The 15,278-nt window shown below is 40.4% G+C and overlaps 1 protein-coding gene across 11 annotated transcripts in view; it reads left to right on the top strand.

Moving 5' to 3' along the window:
* The window catches only part of SEC16A (SEC16 homolog A, endoplasmic reticulum export factor), a 32,360-nt gene that overhangs the window by 5,131 nt on the left and 11,951 nt on the right, over positions 1-15,278 (top strand). For 7 of the 11 annotated variants that reach the window (XR_008579992.1, XM_054848406.1, XM_054848407.1 and 4 more), the window contains exons 2-13: positions 340-4,224; positions 4,787-4,932; positions 7,773-7,858; positions 8,816-8,951; positions 9,757-9,955; positions 11,070-11,247; positions 12,026-12,168; positions 13,033-13,094; positions 13,334-13,472; positions 13,734-13,976; positions 14,304-14,401; positions 15,117-15,198. Coding sequence is in view for 10 of the 11 variants with exons in the window: in XM_054848406.1 (XP_054704381.1) it covers positions 415-4,224; positions 4,787-4,932; positions 7,773-7,858; positions 8,816-8,951; positions 9,757-9,955; positions 11,070-11,247; positions 12,026-12,168; positions 13,033-13,094; positions 13,334-13,472; positions 13,734-13,976; positions 14,304-14,401; positions 15,117-15,198 (5,322 nt within the window). In the remaining variant the exon portion in view is untranslated. The remainder of the gene's footprint in view (positions 1-339; positions 4,225-4,786; positions 4,933-7,772; positions 7,859-8,815; positions 8,952-9,756; positions 9,956-11,069; positions 11,248-12,025; positions 12,169-13,032; positions 13,095-13,333; positions 13,473-13,733; positions 13,977-14,303; positions 14,402-15,116; positions 15,199-15,278) is intronic. The other 4 variants (XM_054848414.1, XM_054848415.1, XM_054848416.1 and 1 more) reach the window with 3 other exon arrangements.

The raw sequence follows: 15,278 nt of genomic DNA, 5'->3' as shown, positions 1-15,278 counted from the left end.
TTTGGGAAATGTAATGGTATAATACCATTGGTGTTTTAACAGTCTGAGATTTTAACATTTGTACAGGACCAAACTCTGTTTAATTACTCTTGGAGCTATTTGTTAGTATGGTTGTTAAATAATGTGCATTGTTACCACACAGCATTAAACTTCATTAATACTGGACTTGGATTTAGAAACATCATGTTAGGTGTAAATTTCTTCTGCATTCTGGAGGAGGGAGAGATGTTTTTCCACTTCAAGTTCTTTGAGTAATTTCGTTTCTAAAATAAAAATTGCTTAAATCACAGAAGTATTGTGAGAAAGGAAACTGACTTGTCATCTGTTTTGCCTTAACAGGACGGAAGAAGGGATCTGTCCACGGCATCCACTACTAGTTTGTCATCTAGCATCTGATCCTGCTGGAAGGCCATCATGCAGCAGCCTCCACAGACTGTTCCAGCAGGAGCAGCAGCTCCACCTCCTGCAGGCATTGCTCGGAACATGTACTGGAGAAGTAGCTCACTCAGTAAACGAGCAAATGCAACAGCTGCCCCAGTGCAGCCCGTGACAGACCCTTTTGCATTTGGCAGACAAACTCCACAGGGTTCCCCTTTAGATAATCCATCCAAGGGCAATGCATTGGTTATGCAAAGTTCTTCCCCAGCGGTGTTTCCACAGCCGGCCGTTATGCATACTTCACCGTCACGTGCAGGGGACAATCCTCATGGACCGCATATGTCTTTATCAGCTCCTGTATCTCAACCAGGAATAAATACCAGTACGTTTTCTAATGTTCCGATTCCTTCATCGTCCCCAGCATATGTTATAAATAGTACTACAGAAGTGCATCCAAATGCAGATTTTGGACTCCGTGGGCCTGCAGTACCATTGCATTATAATACAGGAGCAGCAGTTGAAAATTCTTTCAGCGTGCATCCTGGAATGGTGTCTGCCTCAAACAAACCTGGAGGTACACCCGATGTCAGTAGAGATCCAAATGACGTTCCTTCAGGACCTAATGCAACAGCGCTCTTCCGTCCACCTCCTCAGCAGCCTGTGTCTCAGTGGAGGCCTGTTCAAGGTAACCTGCAGTCTCCAGTTAGAAATTTTGTGCCCTATCCTGAGCCGTCTTCTCAGACTGACGTTCATAACATTTCTCAGTCTTCTGTTAGCACTTCTCATCCTCCTGCACAGACAAATTTACAGCAGGGTCCTGTACACCAAGGTATTCCACAAAACATCATGCAAGCACCTTTATCCATTGGTTGTGAAAAGAATGGGAAAAATATCTCTGCAAATAGCAGTCATCACATGAACAGCATCCAGCCTGGAAATGTGTTTAGGCAGAACACAGAAATGGCTAATGCTTGGTTAAGTCAACCATACCAGGAACAGTTTCACCCGCAACCACCACTGCAGGACTCCAGTTTTGTCATTCCCACAGCTCAGGAAAATAACCCCAAAAACCAGTGTCCAGATATGTCCGAAACATCAAATAGACCTGTTCCCACAGATCGAGATTCAGGAACTCTCTCCATGTTTTTCAAAGGGGATGAGGCAGAAAACGAAGAAATACTTTCATCTGAAAAGAATTACTTAGTTGAGAAAACAGAGTTTGATGCTTGTCAGTCAAATTTGACATCCTTGTATCACCAGCCAATGCATCCTCAGTGGGTTGCAACTAATGTTCTCTCTCAGGCACAGATAGGTACAAGTTCAGCCAATGAGGTAGTGCAAAAAGGACTGGATGTCCAGTACTTTCCTAAAATTGTAAGTCAGCAGGAGACACAGGCTGCTAAACACTCTATGTTTGTTAGTGATGACAAGGCACGTATAGGCAATGCATCTGGGAATGGTGGGTCACAGTATGAAAATGTTGAGAACCTGGAGTGCATTCAGAATCAAGAAGTGCTGCCAAGTGAACCACAGAACATCAGTGCTTCATCCCCTGCTGCTGGTCCGGATCTGTACAGATATGGATCCTTTCCAGGTCAGATGCTTCCAAAGAATGCTGTTGTGAGCCATGCTGAAGGAGGACCAAATTTGGAGGCACCTGATTCATTACCTCATCCTGTCCGACCAGATAGTGTATCTTCAAACTATAGCAACATTAGCCATAGGAGTGCTTCTAGCTCAGCAAGACCTCAAGAGCAAGCCGGTACGTTTATTCAGCAAGAAAGTGGGAAGCCTGATGAAGAATCTTCTGCTAGCTTCTTTAAACAGATTGACTCCTCTCCTTTGGAAGGTGATTCAAACGAGCCAAACCTGAGCAAGAACTACCATGGTAATCTATCCCAGCCTCCAACTCCAAGTCCTCCTAAGCCTACAGGAGTATTTCAAACAAGTGCAAATAGTTCTTTTGAACCCGTGAGGTCCCATGGAGTTGGTATAAAACCTGCAGAGATTGACCAAGCAAAGATGGTGGTTGAATTAAGAGAGAACCAGTCAAACCAAAAGAGTATCAAGAAGAATACAACTGTGCCAGCTGCGTCCCCAGGCAATCTTGAACAGCCACCAGATAATCTGGAAACTATTTTCATGCCTCAGGTACATCCACTGCCTCTTGCAGTCACTGGTGAAGCTGGAAATATGTTGCACTCTGGACCTGTTATGGAAAACATACAATCAGTATCTGAGAGAAGGTCCTCAACAAGAGCACAGGGAGCAGTTAAGAAGTGTGATAGCCCAGCAACAACTTTGTGGGCTCATAATGAGTTACCTAATTTTGGGGGAAATGTTCTTCTAGCTCCTGCTGCTCCTGCAGTGTACGTACCTGCCAAGCAAACTGTAGAAGTCATTCAGCCACCAGAAGAAGGCCTGTCTAATCAGCAGCCAAGTAAACCAGGGACTATTGCTGTGCAGCTTTCCCAAGATGGAAATATAACTTCTGAAAATCTTGAGAATCCTCCCAAAATGGGAGAAGAGGAGGCACTTCAGTCTCAGGCAAGTTCTGGTTATGCGAGTTTGTTGTCTTCTCCACCTACAGAGTCTTTGCAACATCAGCCTATCCTGATTGCTCAGCCTAATCAAAGCTATAACTTGGCCCAGCCAATTAATTTTTCTATTTCTCTATCTAATCAGCTAAGCAGCAATGAAAACAATCAACCAGTGAAGGACTCTGGGGCTGGGGACAAGCCTGCGATGGGTCCCCAAACTTCACATGCTGGTGGGATCATTTCTGGGGAAAATGTGCCATTATCTGTGATGCAAGTTGGATCTCTATTAGTTAATGCACTTCCAAATACTAATCTATTGAAACATAATTTATTACAAAACCCTGTTAATTCCTCTGATACTGCTTCTAATCAGCCTGCAAACTTGGTTATGAAAACTCCTCTTAATTTGGCTCCAGAAGGGCAAAAGAATATCAGTATGGAAGGTTTTGTTCCCGAATTTGCTAGCAAACCAGGGTCTAACTCATCTGTTTCTCCTGGGACGAATCTTCCCAGTGGAAGTGCAAGTGCACTAGCCCCCCCTGTTAATTCTGTAGTACAGGCTAATAATTCTGCAAACCATTTAAATAGCAAAGAAGAATCTGCTGGAGTGCTCGACTTCACAGTATCACGGACGTTGGAGAAAAGCAGTGCAAGTAATTCTGTACAGATGCATAATCAGTCACTTTCTGGTGGTCCAGTATATCCTCAACAGTCAGCTGGTAGTGCTGGTCAGGTGGGTGCTGAGATGCATGATAAACAACATTTCTATCAACAGGTGACAAAAGATGTACAGCATGAGGCTGTATCAGACAGAGCTGTACAGGGAGCATTGCCATCTCAACCACAAATGCAAGCAGCTCAAATGCAGCAACCAACCTCTTCTGGGCAGTCCTCAATTCCTTCAAACTACCAGATTGCCACAGGGACTAAAGCCACGCAGGCATCGCAGCAGCATGAGAACCAGGCGTTGAGTAACCATCCACAACCTGTGGGTCCCCAAGAGGCAAGTCCAGCCCAGCTGGCAGCAAGGTACGATCAGACAAGTCCTGATAAGCAGCCAGCGTCTGGACAGCCATCGGGTGCTCCGACTTCCACAGCCCCTTCTACCACCACCAGCCAGTCAGTCATGCCAAATGTGCAACAAGACCTGCAGCGTCCATCTCTGCCTCAGACTCCTCAGGATGCCTTTGGTCCACCCCAGAACCCTTACTACTACTATAGACATCCTTATGATGCTTACCAGCCTCCATATCCACCACCTTATCCTCCTGCAGACCCCAGAACAGCAGCTCATCTTTATTACATGGTAAATTTTTGTTTTTCCCTTCCTCCCCCATCAGTATGTATCAGTAATTTTCATCTTTGAATTACGAGTTTAGACAGTTTTGTCATGATCAACATTCAGTATAGCATTCATGTTAAGTATTTAATTGTAGGGAAAATCCAGATAGCAAAAGATTAAATTACAAAGATCATAAAATCTTAAAGTAGTTGCTAATACAAATTCCAGTTGGCACAGATGTCAGTCAATAGCAATTTATTTGGTTCTTTGGAAAAAGTTGGCAGTTATAACTGTCTTAGCTGCCCAGGTGTTCAAATTTGGTTCCCATCTGCTGTCTGAATTAATGAGAGTTAGCAGAGTGGCCAGCATAGTGGCTGAACTTCCTTTAGTCCAGACATAAGGCTTTTTTTCTTAAGTTTAGGATAAAAATAGCCTTGACTATAACTTGCCACAACAGGCTATACTGTAGTCTGTTGATCTGCATCTCTTCAGGTATCACAGTTGTGGGGTGTACAGTGATTTGGTTTTAAAGGCTTATTCCTGGAGATGGGAGGCCTCTTACCTTACATGTCAATCTCTTTTCTAGGAGGACAGCTACGGACAGTACGATCCCCGGTACAGACACTATGATAGCACCAGCACTGCATATATGGAGCCTGGGAGTTACCGGTATTCTGAACCTGAACGCCCTAGTTCCAGAGCTAGTCACTGCTCTGACAGGCCTTCTTCTAGGTATGCAATCCCTAAATTGAGTGAAGATCTGGTATACCCTGAAGCAGTGAGTGTGATGCCTGCTGAAGTTTTATAGCATCAGCCGCAGTGAGGAAGTTCAAAAACTCATTGTGTGCTGCTGTAGGAAGGGATGGTATCAATTGTCACATTTGAAAAGGATACGATTCTGCAGTCTTTTCTGTTGCTAAAGCCTTATTACTCCTTTCATTCAGTTCTCTGGGTGGTTGTTGGGATTTCTGCCAGGAAAGAAGTCACTGCAATGGACTTGCTGCTGAGGTTGGCCCTTTTTCACACATGCTGTGAGGGAGCAGTGTAGGCCATGGGTTTGTTAATCAATACTCATTTAGTTTCTGGCTGTCACTTAAGCATTGGTCCCTAGTTCTGTTAATAAATGGCACTTCTGCACACTGGTCTGGGATTTGCCTTGCAAGCATAGGAGTACATGTGGCCTATTGTGACAGGTCAGTTTGTCTGATGATTACTTCAACTGTGTGGATAAGCTTTCTCACAAAACTCCCGAACTGTGGTCCATGTAGCAAAGGTGCTATGTGGGCATATTTCACCCACTGACTTCACTACAGGTTTTGATGCAGGTAGCACACGAATTAGGAAAACTTAAATGCCTTGGTCTGTGTGATTATATGAAATACAAAAATTGAGAGAGGGAAACAATGTGTTCAGATGCTACTTGCAAATGTTAAATAAAAACCAGGAATTAAATATCAGGTGGTAGACAGAAATTAAGTCTTTAGTATTTCTCAAGCAAGAAGCAGCAAATTACCTTCCAGGAATTACTGGTTTTTGATTATTGCATAAGTGATTTGTATGAACTTCAAATTCATGACAAAATGTTATTGCTTACCACCTCCGGAAGATTATAGGAGGTGTATGTTGGCCTTGAGAAGTACAAAACAAAGGCTGTAGCTGCATGTGATAACTTTTATCAACATCCGAAGTGAATCTAAGTGCACTGTGAGATCTTGTAATGAGATAGTAACCTCTAGTAGAACTTCCTGATGTGTACTCTTCTTATGTACTATTTTTATAAGAGGGTGAAATTCCTATAGATGGCATTGGGCAGATCAAAGCCTGTTACGAGCAGCTCTGTCAGTGTTGATGTGCGACATGACAGTGCAGTCGGATGTGGACTGTGGTATGGTACTGCAGGGCGGCAGAGCCTAAGAGGGGCAAAGTCAGCGTGATAGCGTGTCTGAAACTTGCCCTTAATGTACCAGTATTGATGATGCAGCTTTGTAAACTCAGTTTGGGAAAGGGAGGGGAATAACATCTTTCTGAAGGAGACTGAGAAGGTTGGTTGGGTGGATAAACCTGATCTGATAAGATCAAATCTCCTCCTCTGCAGAGGTAGGTGCTGTGTTAGCAAACTTCCCACACGTTCCAGGGAGGAGCATCACTTGACTTGCTTGGTCACTTTGGAGTTTGCGCTATCAGTTGTCTGATCAGTTGTAGAGGAGCATGAAAGTTCCCATCATTCCACATTGACATTAACTATCTTTACCTCATGTGCATGTATGTATACGTATGTGTGTTTGTGAGTGTATGCACATGTGTAGATATAAACATATATGCATATACATACGTGTGTATATACGTAGACACTACATTTTTCATCTAACATACATCATCTAGCTTTTTTCAGAAATTGTGGGATGGTGTCCTAAAAATGGCATATAATAAAAGCTCAAGATTTTTCAAGTAATGGCCACTTCTTTCTTTTTCCAGTAAAAGTATTCTAATTATCTTTTGTATATGCACTGACTCTTAGTTTGACGTGTTGGTTTTAGTCAGGTTCTTGTGCTTGTTCTGTTCATTTGGACAAGCTGTATTCTAACATGGGCCCTGTAAATGAGTATTTTCTTCTATTCAGTCCTCTAATTCCTCAAATGAAAAAACAAGCCTTTCCTACATGCTGCTGTCCATCCAAGCCCGCTGAGAAGGGCAATAATTTAGAAGATGGCTCGAATTAGTTGTGATGTGCTGTGTTCCAATTGCATCTCAATGCTACCTCATTTATTCACAGTATTAAATGTAATTAAATATAAGCATGTGCTAACACTCAAAACATTGCTGCATCTACTGAAAAGCTGAAATTGAGAAACAGACTGAGTGCAGAAGGAAAATAAAGCATTGGGATTACAGTACTGCTAGTCCTGGCCAGCCACAGATTGGCATCAGCTCCAAGTCAAACAAGATGATACAATATTGAGTTCTTTGGCCAGGTACCCGAAGAATGGTGTAGCGTGTTCTGGTCTTGTTACCTTTGTGACTGTATTTAATGCTGGTGACAGATGCCACAACAGTTCTGGAGGCTGAAACCCTCTGTTCAGAATTATCTATCTATGAGAGTGCTAGTTCATGTCCTGACCCATTTTCCTGACCTCTTCTCCAGACCATAGTCCTCTCTTCATCACCATAAGATGTATAACAAAATACTGTTAAAGTTGAGGGAGCAATTACTTCATTACTTGTTAAGTTACTGACTTCTCTGTTGAGACAGTTCAAATGATGGTAATTATAGCAGTAGTTTTTGTGATTAATTGTGTGTAAGTAATTAAACTTATCACCAAAGCAGTTTACAAAAATCACTAAATTACTGTATAGTAAAGGGCTGTCAGCTTTTTATGGTGCACAACAATTTAGTGTTATGTTGGTTTGTATAGTCTTAATTTTATGATTCCTTGATTACCTGTAAATGCGTTATTTTAAATAGGAAACTCTACTTAATCAGTTGTGGCATATAGTTCTTCATATCTCCTGCTGACTTTAGAAAAGATTGTAGGAGGAATAATAACTTTCTGTACCTGTGCGCTTTCTTTCAGGCAAGGGTATACTGAAGATTATTATACAAAAAGTGGATGGAGTGATTATTATCCAGACTATTACCCAAACTCATATGATTATGGAGGTAAGGTGTCAAAATGAACTCTGATTCTTTTCAATAGAAAATTGCAAGTTTAAACAAAAATTTATGGGGAAGAGGAACTTTAAGATCAGACAATTATTATATTTTTCCATTTTAATAAAACTGATATCCTTTCCACAGCCAGCAAGAATAGAGTTCTATTTGCTGAAAATTGATCTTTGCGCTTACTTCAGTTCTTAAAACCATGCCATCCTTCCTGTACGTTTTTTGTTCAGTAGAAGTAGTAAATAGAAAATAAATTAAGTTTTTTCCTCACTAGCAGCCTTCAATTTGCCTTTTCATTGTGAAAGCACACCATTGTAAGTCCACAGAGTAGTTCTCTTTAATGTGTTGCAAGCCTGTCATTCACCGGGGTGTATCCTTGGTGTGTAACCTGCAGGCAGACTTCTAAAGTACATTTTGGATGGGTGTAAACAGAGATTGACTCATGACTAAAATTTGGTTTTGTCCATAATTATCTGAATGCTTACAGAGACATACTGGCGTTGGTAATCTGAAGATAATTGCTTGTATAGTGCCTGGGAGGATTTTAAGCAACATCTGTCCACATCCTGAGATGTTTAGCATGACGCTCTGAAGATTGATTACAAAGATTCTGTTAATATTTGTTGAGTTATTATCACATTATGATCGAGTTTTAAAGTTGTTAGAAAAGATCTATCTTTCTGATGATAAACACTGTTCCTTCAAGAGTATCTAGCTAACTATAATGACCATGTTTCTCTGAAAGATGTGAAATTGATTTTTTGAGTCGTTTTCTTTTTGGTTTGTTTTTTTAACTAGAAATGAGTGGACATATTTGCATAGCTTTAAGTACATTGTTTTGGTTTTGCTATATGCTTCGGGACCAAATCAGCATGTGATTAAAGAGAAAGGAGTAGAAGAAGGTTACAGGCCACAGCTTCCAATGCCTAAACCATTTCTTTCTGTTTTCTAAAGATCCAAGTCGCTGGGAACGTTACTCATCAGCATACGACCCTAGATACAGAGATCCTAGAAGTTATGATCAGAGGTATTGGTATGATGCTGAACACAACCCTTACCAGAAGAGAGAAGCATATCCATATGGCAACAGGTTTGTCTGTTCAGTCAGTGTTCTCTCAATGCTCTTTCCAGATCTAGAGCAGCGTGGGGCCTCAGAGCTGATGATGATCAGAGGACTTGTGTGTGTGTGTGTGTGTGTCTGAGTGGAAGTGGAGAATCTGGTATTGATTTCTTCAGGGCTGAGTCCCCCATAGTCAAAGGTGTCACCAGAAAATTAAGTTATGGCAGTAAGCATTAAGGCAAAGGCTGAGGCTTTGCTTGTGCACTAACAGAAATACTGCTTTTTTTTTTGCTCAATGTCTGCCCCAAAGCCTTCAAATTCATGAACTATTGTGGTAGTTGTATCAGGCATCAGAATTTCAGGATATCGTGCCGCTTTAAGTAAAATCCTCTCAGTATTCTCTAGGAATGCAGATGCCTCCTGTAACAGACTATTAAAATGCACTATTACACATATTTCACAGATACATGTTGTTAGTTATTTCTGTAGCTTTAACGCAGGTCATTGAGGAAAAACAGATGAGCTGTCACATCATTCTTAAGAAAAGGATTTAAGGCAGTAGGACTTGTGTTCAGATGGGGTGAACATTCTGTGTATTTTCCTGGAACAGACTCGGAGTATGATGTTGGTCTTCATCTTGAATGTTCCGGATGAACTTCTTGAAGAAATGTCAGTTTGTTTACTGTAATAAAAACCTCAAACTAGGAAATAATCTAAAAGCCCTTCTGAAGTTAGACAGAGTTTTCTTCTTGACAGGTATGCAGTGAAGTCACTTCCCCCAGGGATATGGGTGACTATGTTCATCTTTGCTTTCTGTGTTTTTTTTGTTCTTCAGACATGACCGATATGAAGATAACTGGAGATACGATCCTCGTTTTACTGGAAGTTTTGATGATGAATCTGAACCCCATAGAGATCCGTATGGTGATGAATTTGATAGACGCAGCGTCCACAGTGAGCATTCTGGTCATAGTCTCCGTAGCTCCCGCAGCGTTCACAGTCACCAGAGTAGTTTCAGCTCTCGCTCTCAACAAGTGAGTTTGAAATGGTCACATCAAGTATTCATTGAGATGCGTTGGGTCTTTCTCTATTTAGGGGTGGGTGAAGCATTAGAAATATGGAAATATTTCTGCGTTTAGCTTGGGGAATATGTATTTTGAAAACTTTTATTCTGTAAGTTAAGGCTGTTTTGTAATAGTGTTGAACTTAATATTTATCACAGTTGTTGAGAGAACTTTAACCAAAATCAGCACTCAGCTGCGCAAGTTGCCACACACACAGAAATGGAAAATTTCCTCTACTGAATCCATTTGCTGTTTGTGAGAACTTTGCCCTTTCTGTGCTTGGCTGTAGTTGATAATGTGTCTGGCTTTCAGTGTTACATCGTTTTTCTCCTCATAAGCATGAATGCTATTACTGAACTTGGGATCCATTAAAAGACTAACTCCATATTTGTATGATGCTATTTTGACTTTAAAAGCAAAACCCAAATCTAACAGATTGCTCATCTACTTATGCCATAAGTAAAAATACCTGAAAAACACAGAGAATATTTGGGTAATTCTTGAGCTACAGTCTTTGCTAGTGGAATGTGTCATTTTAGCTGTATTCTCATGTGTTGGTTCATCATGTTTCTTGAAAGTTTAGGTGGTTTTCCAGTCTGAACTCCAATTAATTTAGTAATATTGGAAGTAGTATTGGAGATCGTTTAGGCATTATTCTTTAGGCACCTGAAGTCACTTAGGCATTCATCAGGTTTAACCAGTTGAGACTTTCTGTCAGTGATACAGCAGAGGTGAACATTGGTTCTGATCCAGCAACACTTGAACCTGTAACTTGTTCTGTAATGTTATTCTTCACACAAGCACATAGACATTCTGTCGTGAGAGAACTGAACATACTTGGATGTGAACAGATCCAACGGTAGCGAGAACACCAGGATATATTATCTTCTATAGCCTGTTGCTGCAGGTGTCTTGCAGGGTAGCTTTCTCAAACGCAGTGATGTAGTAAGCCTGGTGTACGAACAGTATAAGGAATCAAAGCCGGGGAGGGGGAATGCTTACTCTCTTGAGTCATGCTTGCAGTATTGCTTGCTTTGTGTAACTTCACGCTCTCTGCTAACAATTACTAATATGATCTATTTAGAGCCAGCTGTATAGAAGTAATCATGATCTAACGGCTAATACGTATGAAACTACTGCGCAGGCAGTGTCGCTCCACACAGATTATCCATATGGCGGATATGCTGCTAACTTTGACGGACAACAGCCTTTTACAGATTATGGCTACCCGACTGAAACTGGATGGTCAGCCGTAGAACAAGGTATTGGCACCATTGGGGAAGGAGGAGGGAAGGCGCTGTGCTTGTGAGGCTGTCTACCAGTAGTAGTTTGCACTTCTGTTAGTATTTGTGGTGTGTGAGATGCCTTTCATGTATTCATTGAGCCTGTTAACAGGAAAAAAAACCCCTGTTTTACAGTGTATGTACACATGAACAAAGTTTTGTTTCCTTTTCAGTGTAAGGATAACTTGCTTGCTGAAACCTGAGTATATCGCAGAACAGTAGTAGCTAGACAATGTTTGCTGTACTGCATACTTCCATTTGTAAATGTCTTTTTAGATAGATTTTTGACTACACTGCTGGTGCTTCATGGGCAAGTTTAACTTAAACTTCAGATTTTTCCATAATTTTTTCTTACCCTTTTGGTGTGGAACAAAACACACTTTCTCCAGAAAGGCTTTTCCACAGTATGTTGAAATACATCATTAGCTCTTTGAAGATGCATCTTATATTTGTACAGGGATCACAGAAATGTATCTGATAAAAACAATCAAAGCTCCTGCACTGGGGGGGTGGGGGGAAGTGAATTTTAAAGTTCTGTAGTCTAATTAATTTTGTTCTTTTTGTTGCAAATCTTCAGAAGATCTTTGGGACTACAATGGAACTGATTAATTGTTGCTTATAAAGTTTAGCCAAATTGAATGTCAGGGTTCTTTCCACTAGTACTGTAGAGTTACTGAGTTGGATAAATACATCAGCAGGTTTACTTAGTTGCAAGACAGGTTACTTGTTCTTATTTTATCTTTTCTTCCCATTTCAGCACCTTTAAGGCCCTCAACACCTGAGAAATTTTCAGTGCCTCATATCTGTGCTAGGTTTGGTCCTGGGGGCTTCTTAATAAAAGTGCTGCCAAACCTGCCTTCAGAAGGACAGCCAGCTCTGGTTGAAATACACAGTATGGAGGTAAATTTGAAAAGAAAAAAGGGAGGTGGTGGAATACAGGTCTGTCTTTTGGAAGGGGAGTAGGGAACTTGGATCTATAGCTTCCTGACTTTTTTTTTTAATATGTCAGCGCATGTATCTTTATATTTATCTGTTTGTGCTGTAATCATAAGTAAACCAGTAACTTTAAAAATTCTTTTCCTCTGAGAGATGAGGTAGTTATGATCAGATCATCTAGCTCCTTATAATTTTGTTCAGGTAAAATCCTTACATCCTGGAAGGGCTGGAGTTGTGTTGGTTTGTTTCTAATATATTGCTGTTCATAGAGACAGCATTGTCCTCGTGTGTTCTCTGCAGGGCTAAGGGCTACTTGTCATCTAGATGGGCTGGGGATTAAACATCATGGATATATTTTCATTCTACTTGTGCCGCTACAAAAAAATGCAATGTTCAAGTCATGTAGAATATATGGAAGGAGGGGCTTACATGATGAGGGTAGAATTCATTGGTAAAACGTCACTAGAAGGGAGTAGAATCATACACAAGTACTAGAACAACATCAGGAAAGTTATTGGACTTGGCAGAGTTAGGTTTATGGTTGGACTCCATCTTAAAGGTCTTTTCCAACCTAAATGATTCTATGATCCTATTCTATGATTAAGGAGATGTGAGGAAAAATTTCATGTTTTTCTACAGAATGACTTCCACATAAAGTACATTTCATAATTTATTATGCCTGTGCAGGTTGCAAATCACCGTATGTATTTGGTTTAAGAGCAATATGCTTGATTAGGCTATGGGTTATGTTCAGGTCTGGAGTGTTTATTGTTAAAAAGCAAAATTCATAGTTAGAAGAATTTCTTACGGTTTGTATTTGTGTTTTAGACTATGTTACAACATTCTCCAGAGCAAGAAGAGATGAGAGCATTTCCTGGTCCTCTTGCTAAGTATGTTCTTACATATTTCAGAAATAACTTTCATGCATTCAGAATTCATTTCTTCATCAAATTTTTAATTGTCTGCAAATTACGGGATTTAAACTGACTTAAAATATTTGTGGCTTTTCACCTGCTTAAATAATACATGAGCTTTAAATTTGTTCCTCATACTAATCACAGTAATGATCTGAATGTTTACATTTATCTCCTTAAAAGCTTTTTTCTTTCTTTTATTATTTTTTTTCCAGGGATGACACTCATAAAGTGGATGTTATTAATTTTGCACAAAATAAAGCTACACAGTGCTTTAAGAATGAAAATTTAATTGACAAAGAATCTGCAAGTCTGCTTTGGGACTTTATTGTACTGTTGTGCAGGCAGAATGGGGTATGTCTCACTGCTTGAATTTTTATCTATCCGCAAATATTTTATACACAAAATGGTATTTATGTATAAAGACAGTAACATGCGTATAGTGACTTATCTTGGAATAGTTCATAGATTGATGGAACAGGTAAACTGGTCACTTGTCCTCAGGTGCTCAGAGGTGCTGATATTCACACGTTGTTGTTGAAGTGACAAATAAAACGAAGGCAATGTTGAAATAATGGAATTTTTTTATTGTTGTTTTTTCTCTACTATGTATAGACTGTTGTAGGAACAGACCTGGCAGAACTTTTGCTCCGAGATCATAAAACAGTGTGGCTTCCTGGGAAGTCCCCTAATGAGGCGAATTTGATTGATTTCACTAATGAGGCTTTGGAACAAGTGGAAGAGGAATCTGGTGAAGCCCAGCTCTCATTTCTCACTGACAGTCTTATAACCACAATTGACAGTCTTGAGAAAGAGACAGAGAGATTCAGAGAGTTGCTGCTTTATGGCCGCAAGAAGGTGAATGCTTATACTGTTGTTCCAAATACTGCGTGTGTCTTATTTTGCTTACTTATTTTTCCCAAATCTTAAAGCTCTATGCATCAGTTAAAATCATTTTTGCAACTTGCACTGCATATAGTATTTCACAGCACTGCACTACAGCAATGTGGAAAAATGTTATGCCCTGCCGTTTATAATATAAACCAAAATTATGTTCATGTGTTAGCATTTGATCTAAACAAACATTTTTTTCATTCAGTCACAAAGTACTACTGTAAAACAATCAGTGTTTATCTGCATAGTATGTTAAGCTATTCCCAGGGAACTAATCTCTGTATTAATTAGGATGCTTTGGAGTCTGCCATGAAGCATGGTTTATGGGGTCATGCTCTGCTGCTTGCCAGCAAAATGGACAGCAGAACACACGCGAGAGTTATGACCAGGTACTGTTTTGCTTGTTGCTTAGTACAATATGATTACCTGTTCTGCTAATGAGGTAGAGACTGGGTGCTCAGAAATCTTGCTGTCAAAATGACGAGTTATCCTTAGTAACTCATGCAAGAATTATGGTTTAATTTTACCTGTATATTCAGGTGTCATCTTTTACTTTTTATCCTGGGGCATTCTGGCCATAAACTTAAACCTGAGAAGTTATTCTGTGCCACTCATTCCATTTAAGGGGTGTTTGAACAGGGTCATCTTTGGGCTTGCTTGACAGGTGCTGTTAGTCAGGCTTTGAAAAAAACTGCAAAACCCCAACTGTCAACTTTGTTAAAGCCAAGTAACTCTGTTGTACCCTTCATTCTCCTTGCCTGAAAGAAGCAGATGTGTTTGTGCATGCTTTGTCTGTAGACAGAAAAACTCTCTGAGCTTCCTGAGTTTGTGAAATCATGTACTAAGTCTAGTCAGCTGGCATGGGGAGAATCCTGAGACTTTTCCTAGCTTGGGCTGACATATGTCAGTGTGGCAGATCCAGTTAACTAGTAATGTTTTGCTTTTGAACATTATCCACTGGGCAATTGCTTATTCAGTGTAGTATTTTCAAACAGCATTTCCTTCTCTTGAGCTAAGCTAGATAAACTGCCACAGAGTGTTCAAGTACATTTTAACTGCTTACCCCATGTTTGTGTTTTGTTTTTCTGTATAACGTCTCTGTAGATTTGCCAACAGTCTCCCAATTAATGACCCTCTGCAGACTGTTTACCAGCTCATGTCTGGAAGGATGCCAGCTGCATCCACGGTAAGATTCAAGTGTGAGCTGCAGTTGAGACTAAAGAGGTACTGCAGTGAGTAGTGTACAACAGTAATCTTTCCATGCGC

The sequence above is a fragment of the Grus americana genome, chromosome 20 (assembly GCF_028858705.1).
Source record: "Grus americana isolate bGruAme1 chromosome 20, bGruAme1.mat, whole genome shotgun sequence".
Lineage (NCBI taxonomy): Eukaryota > Metazoa > Chordata > Aves > Gruiformes > Gruidae > Grus > Grus americana.
Note: the sequence above shows the minus strand (reverse complement) of the source record. Positions and strands in the feature narration are given on the sequence as shown.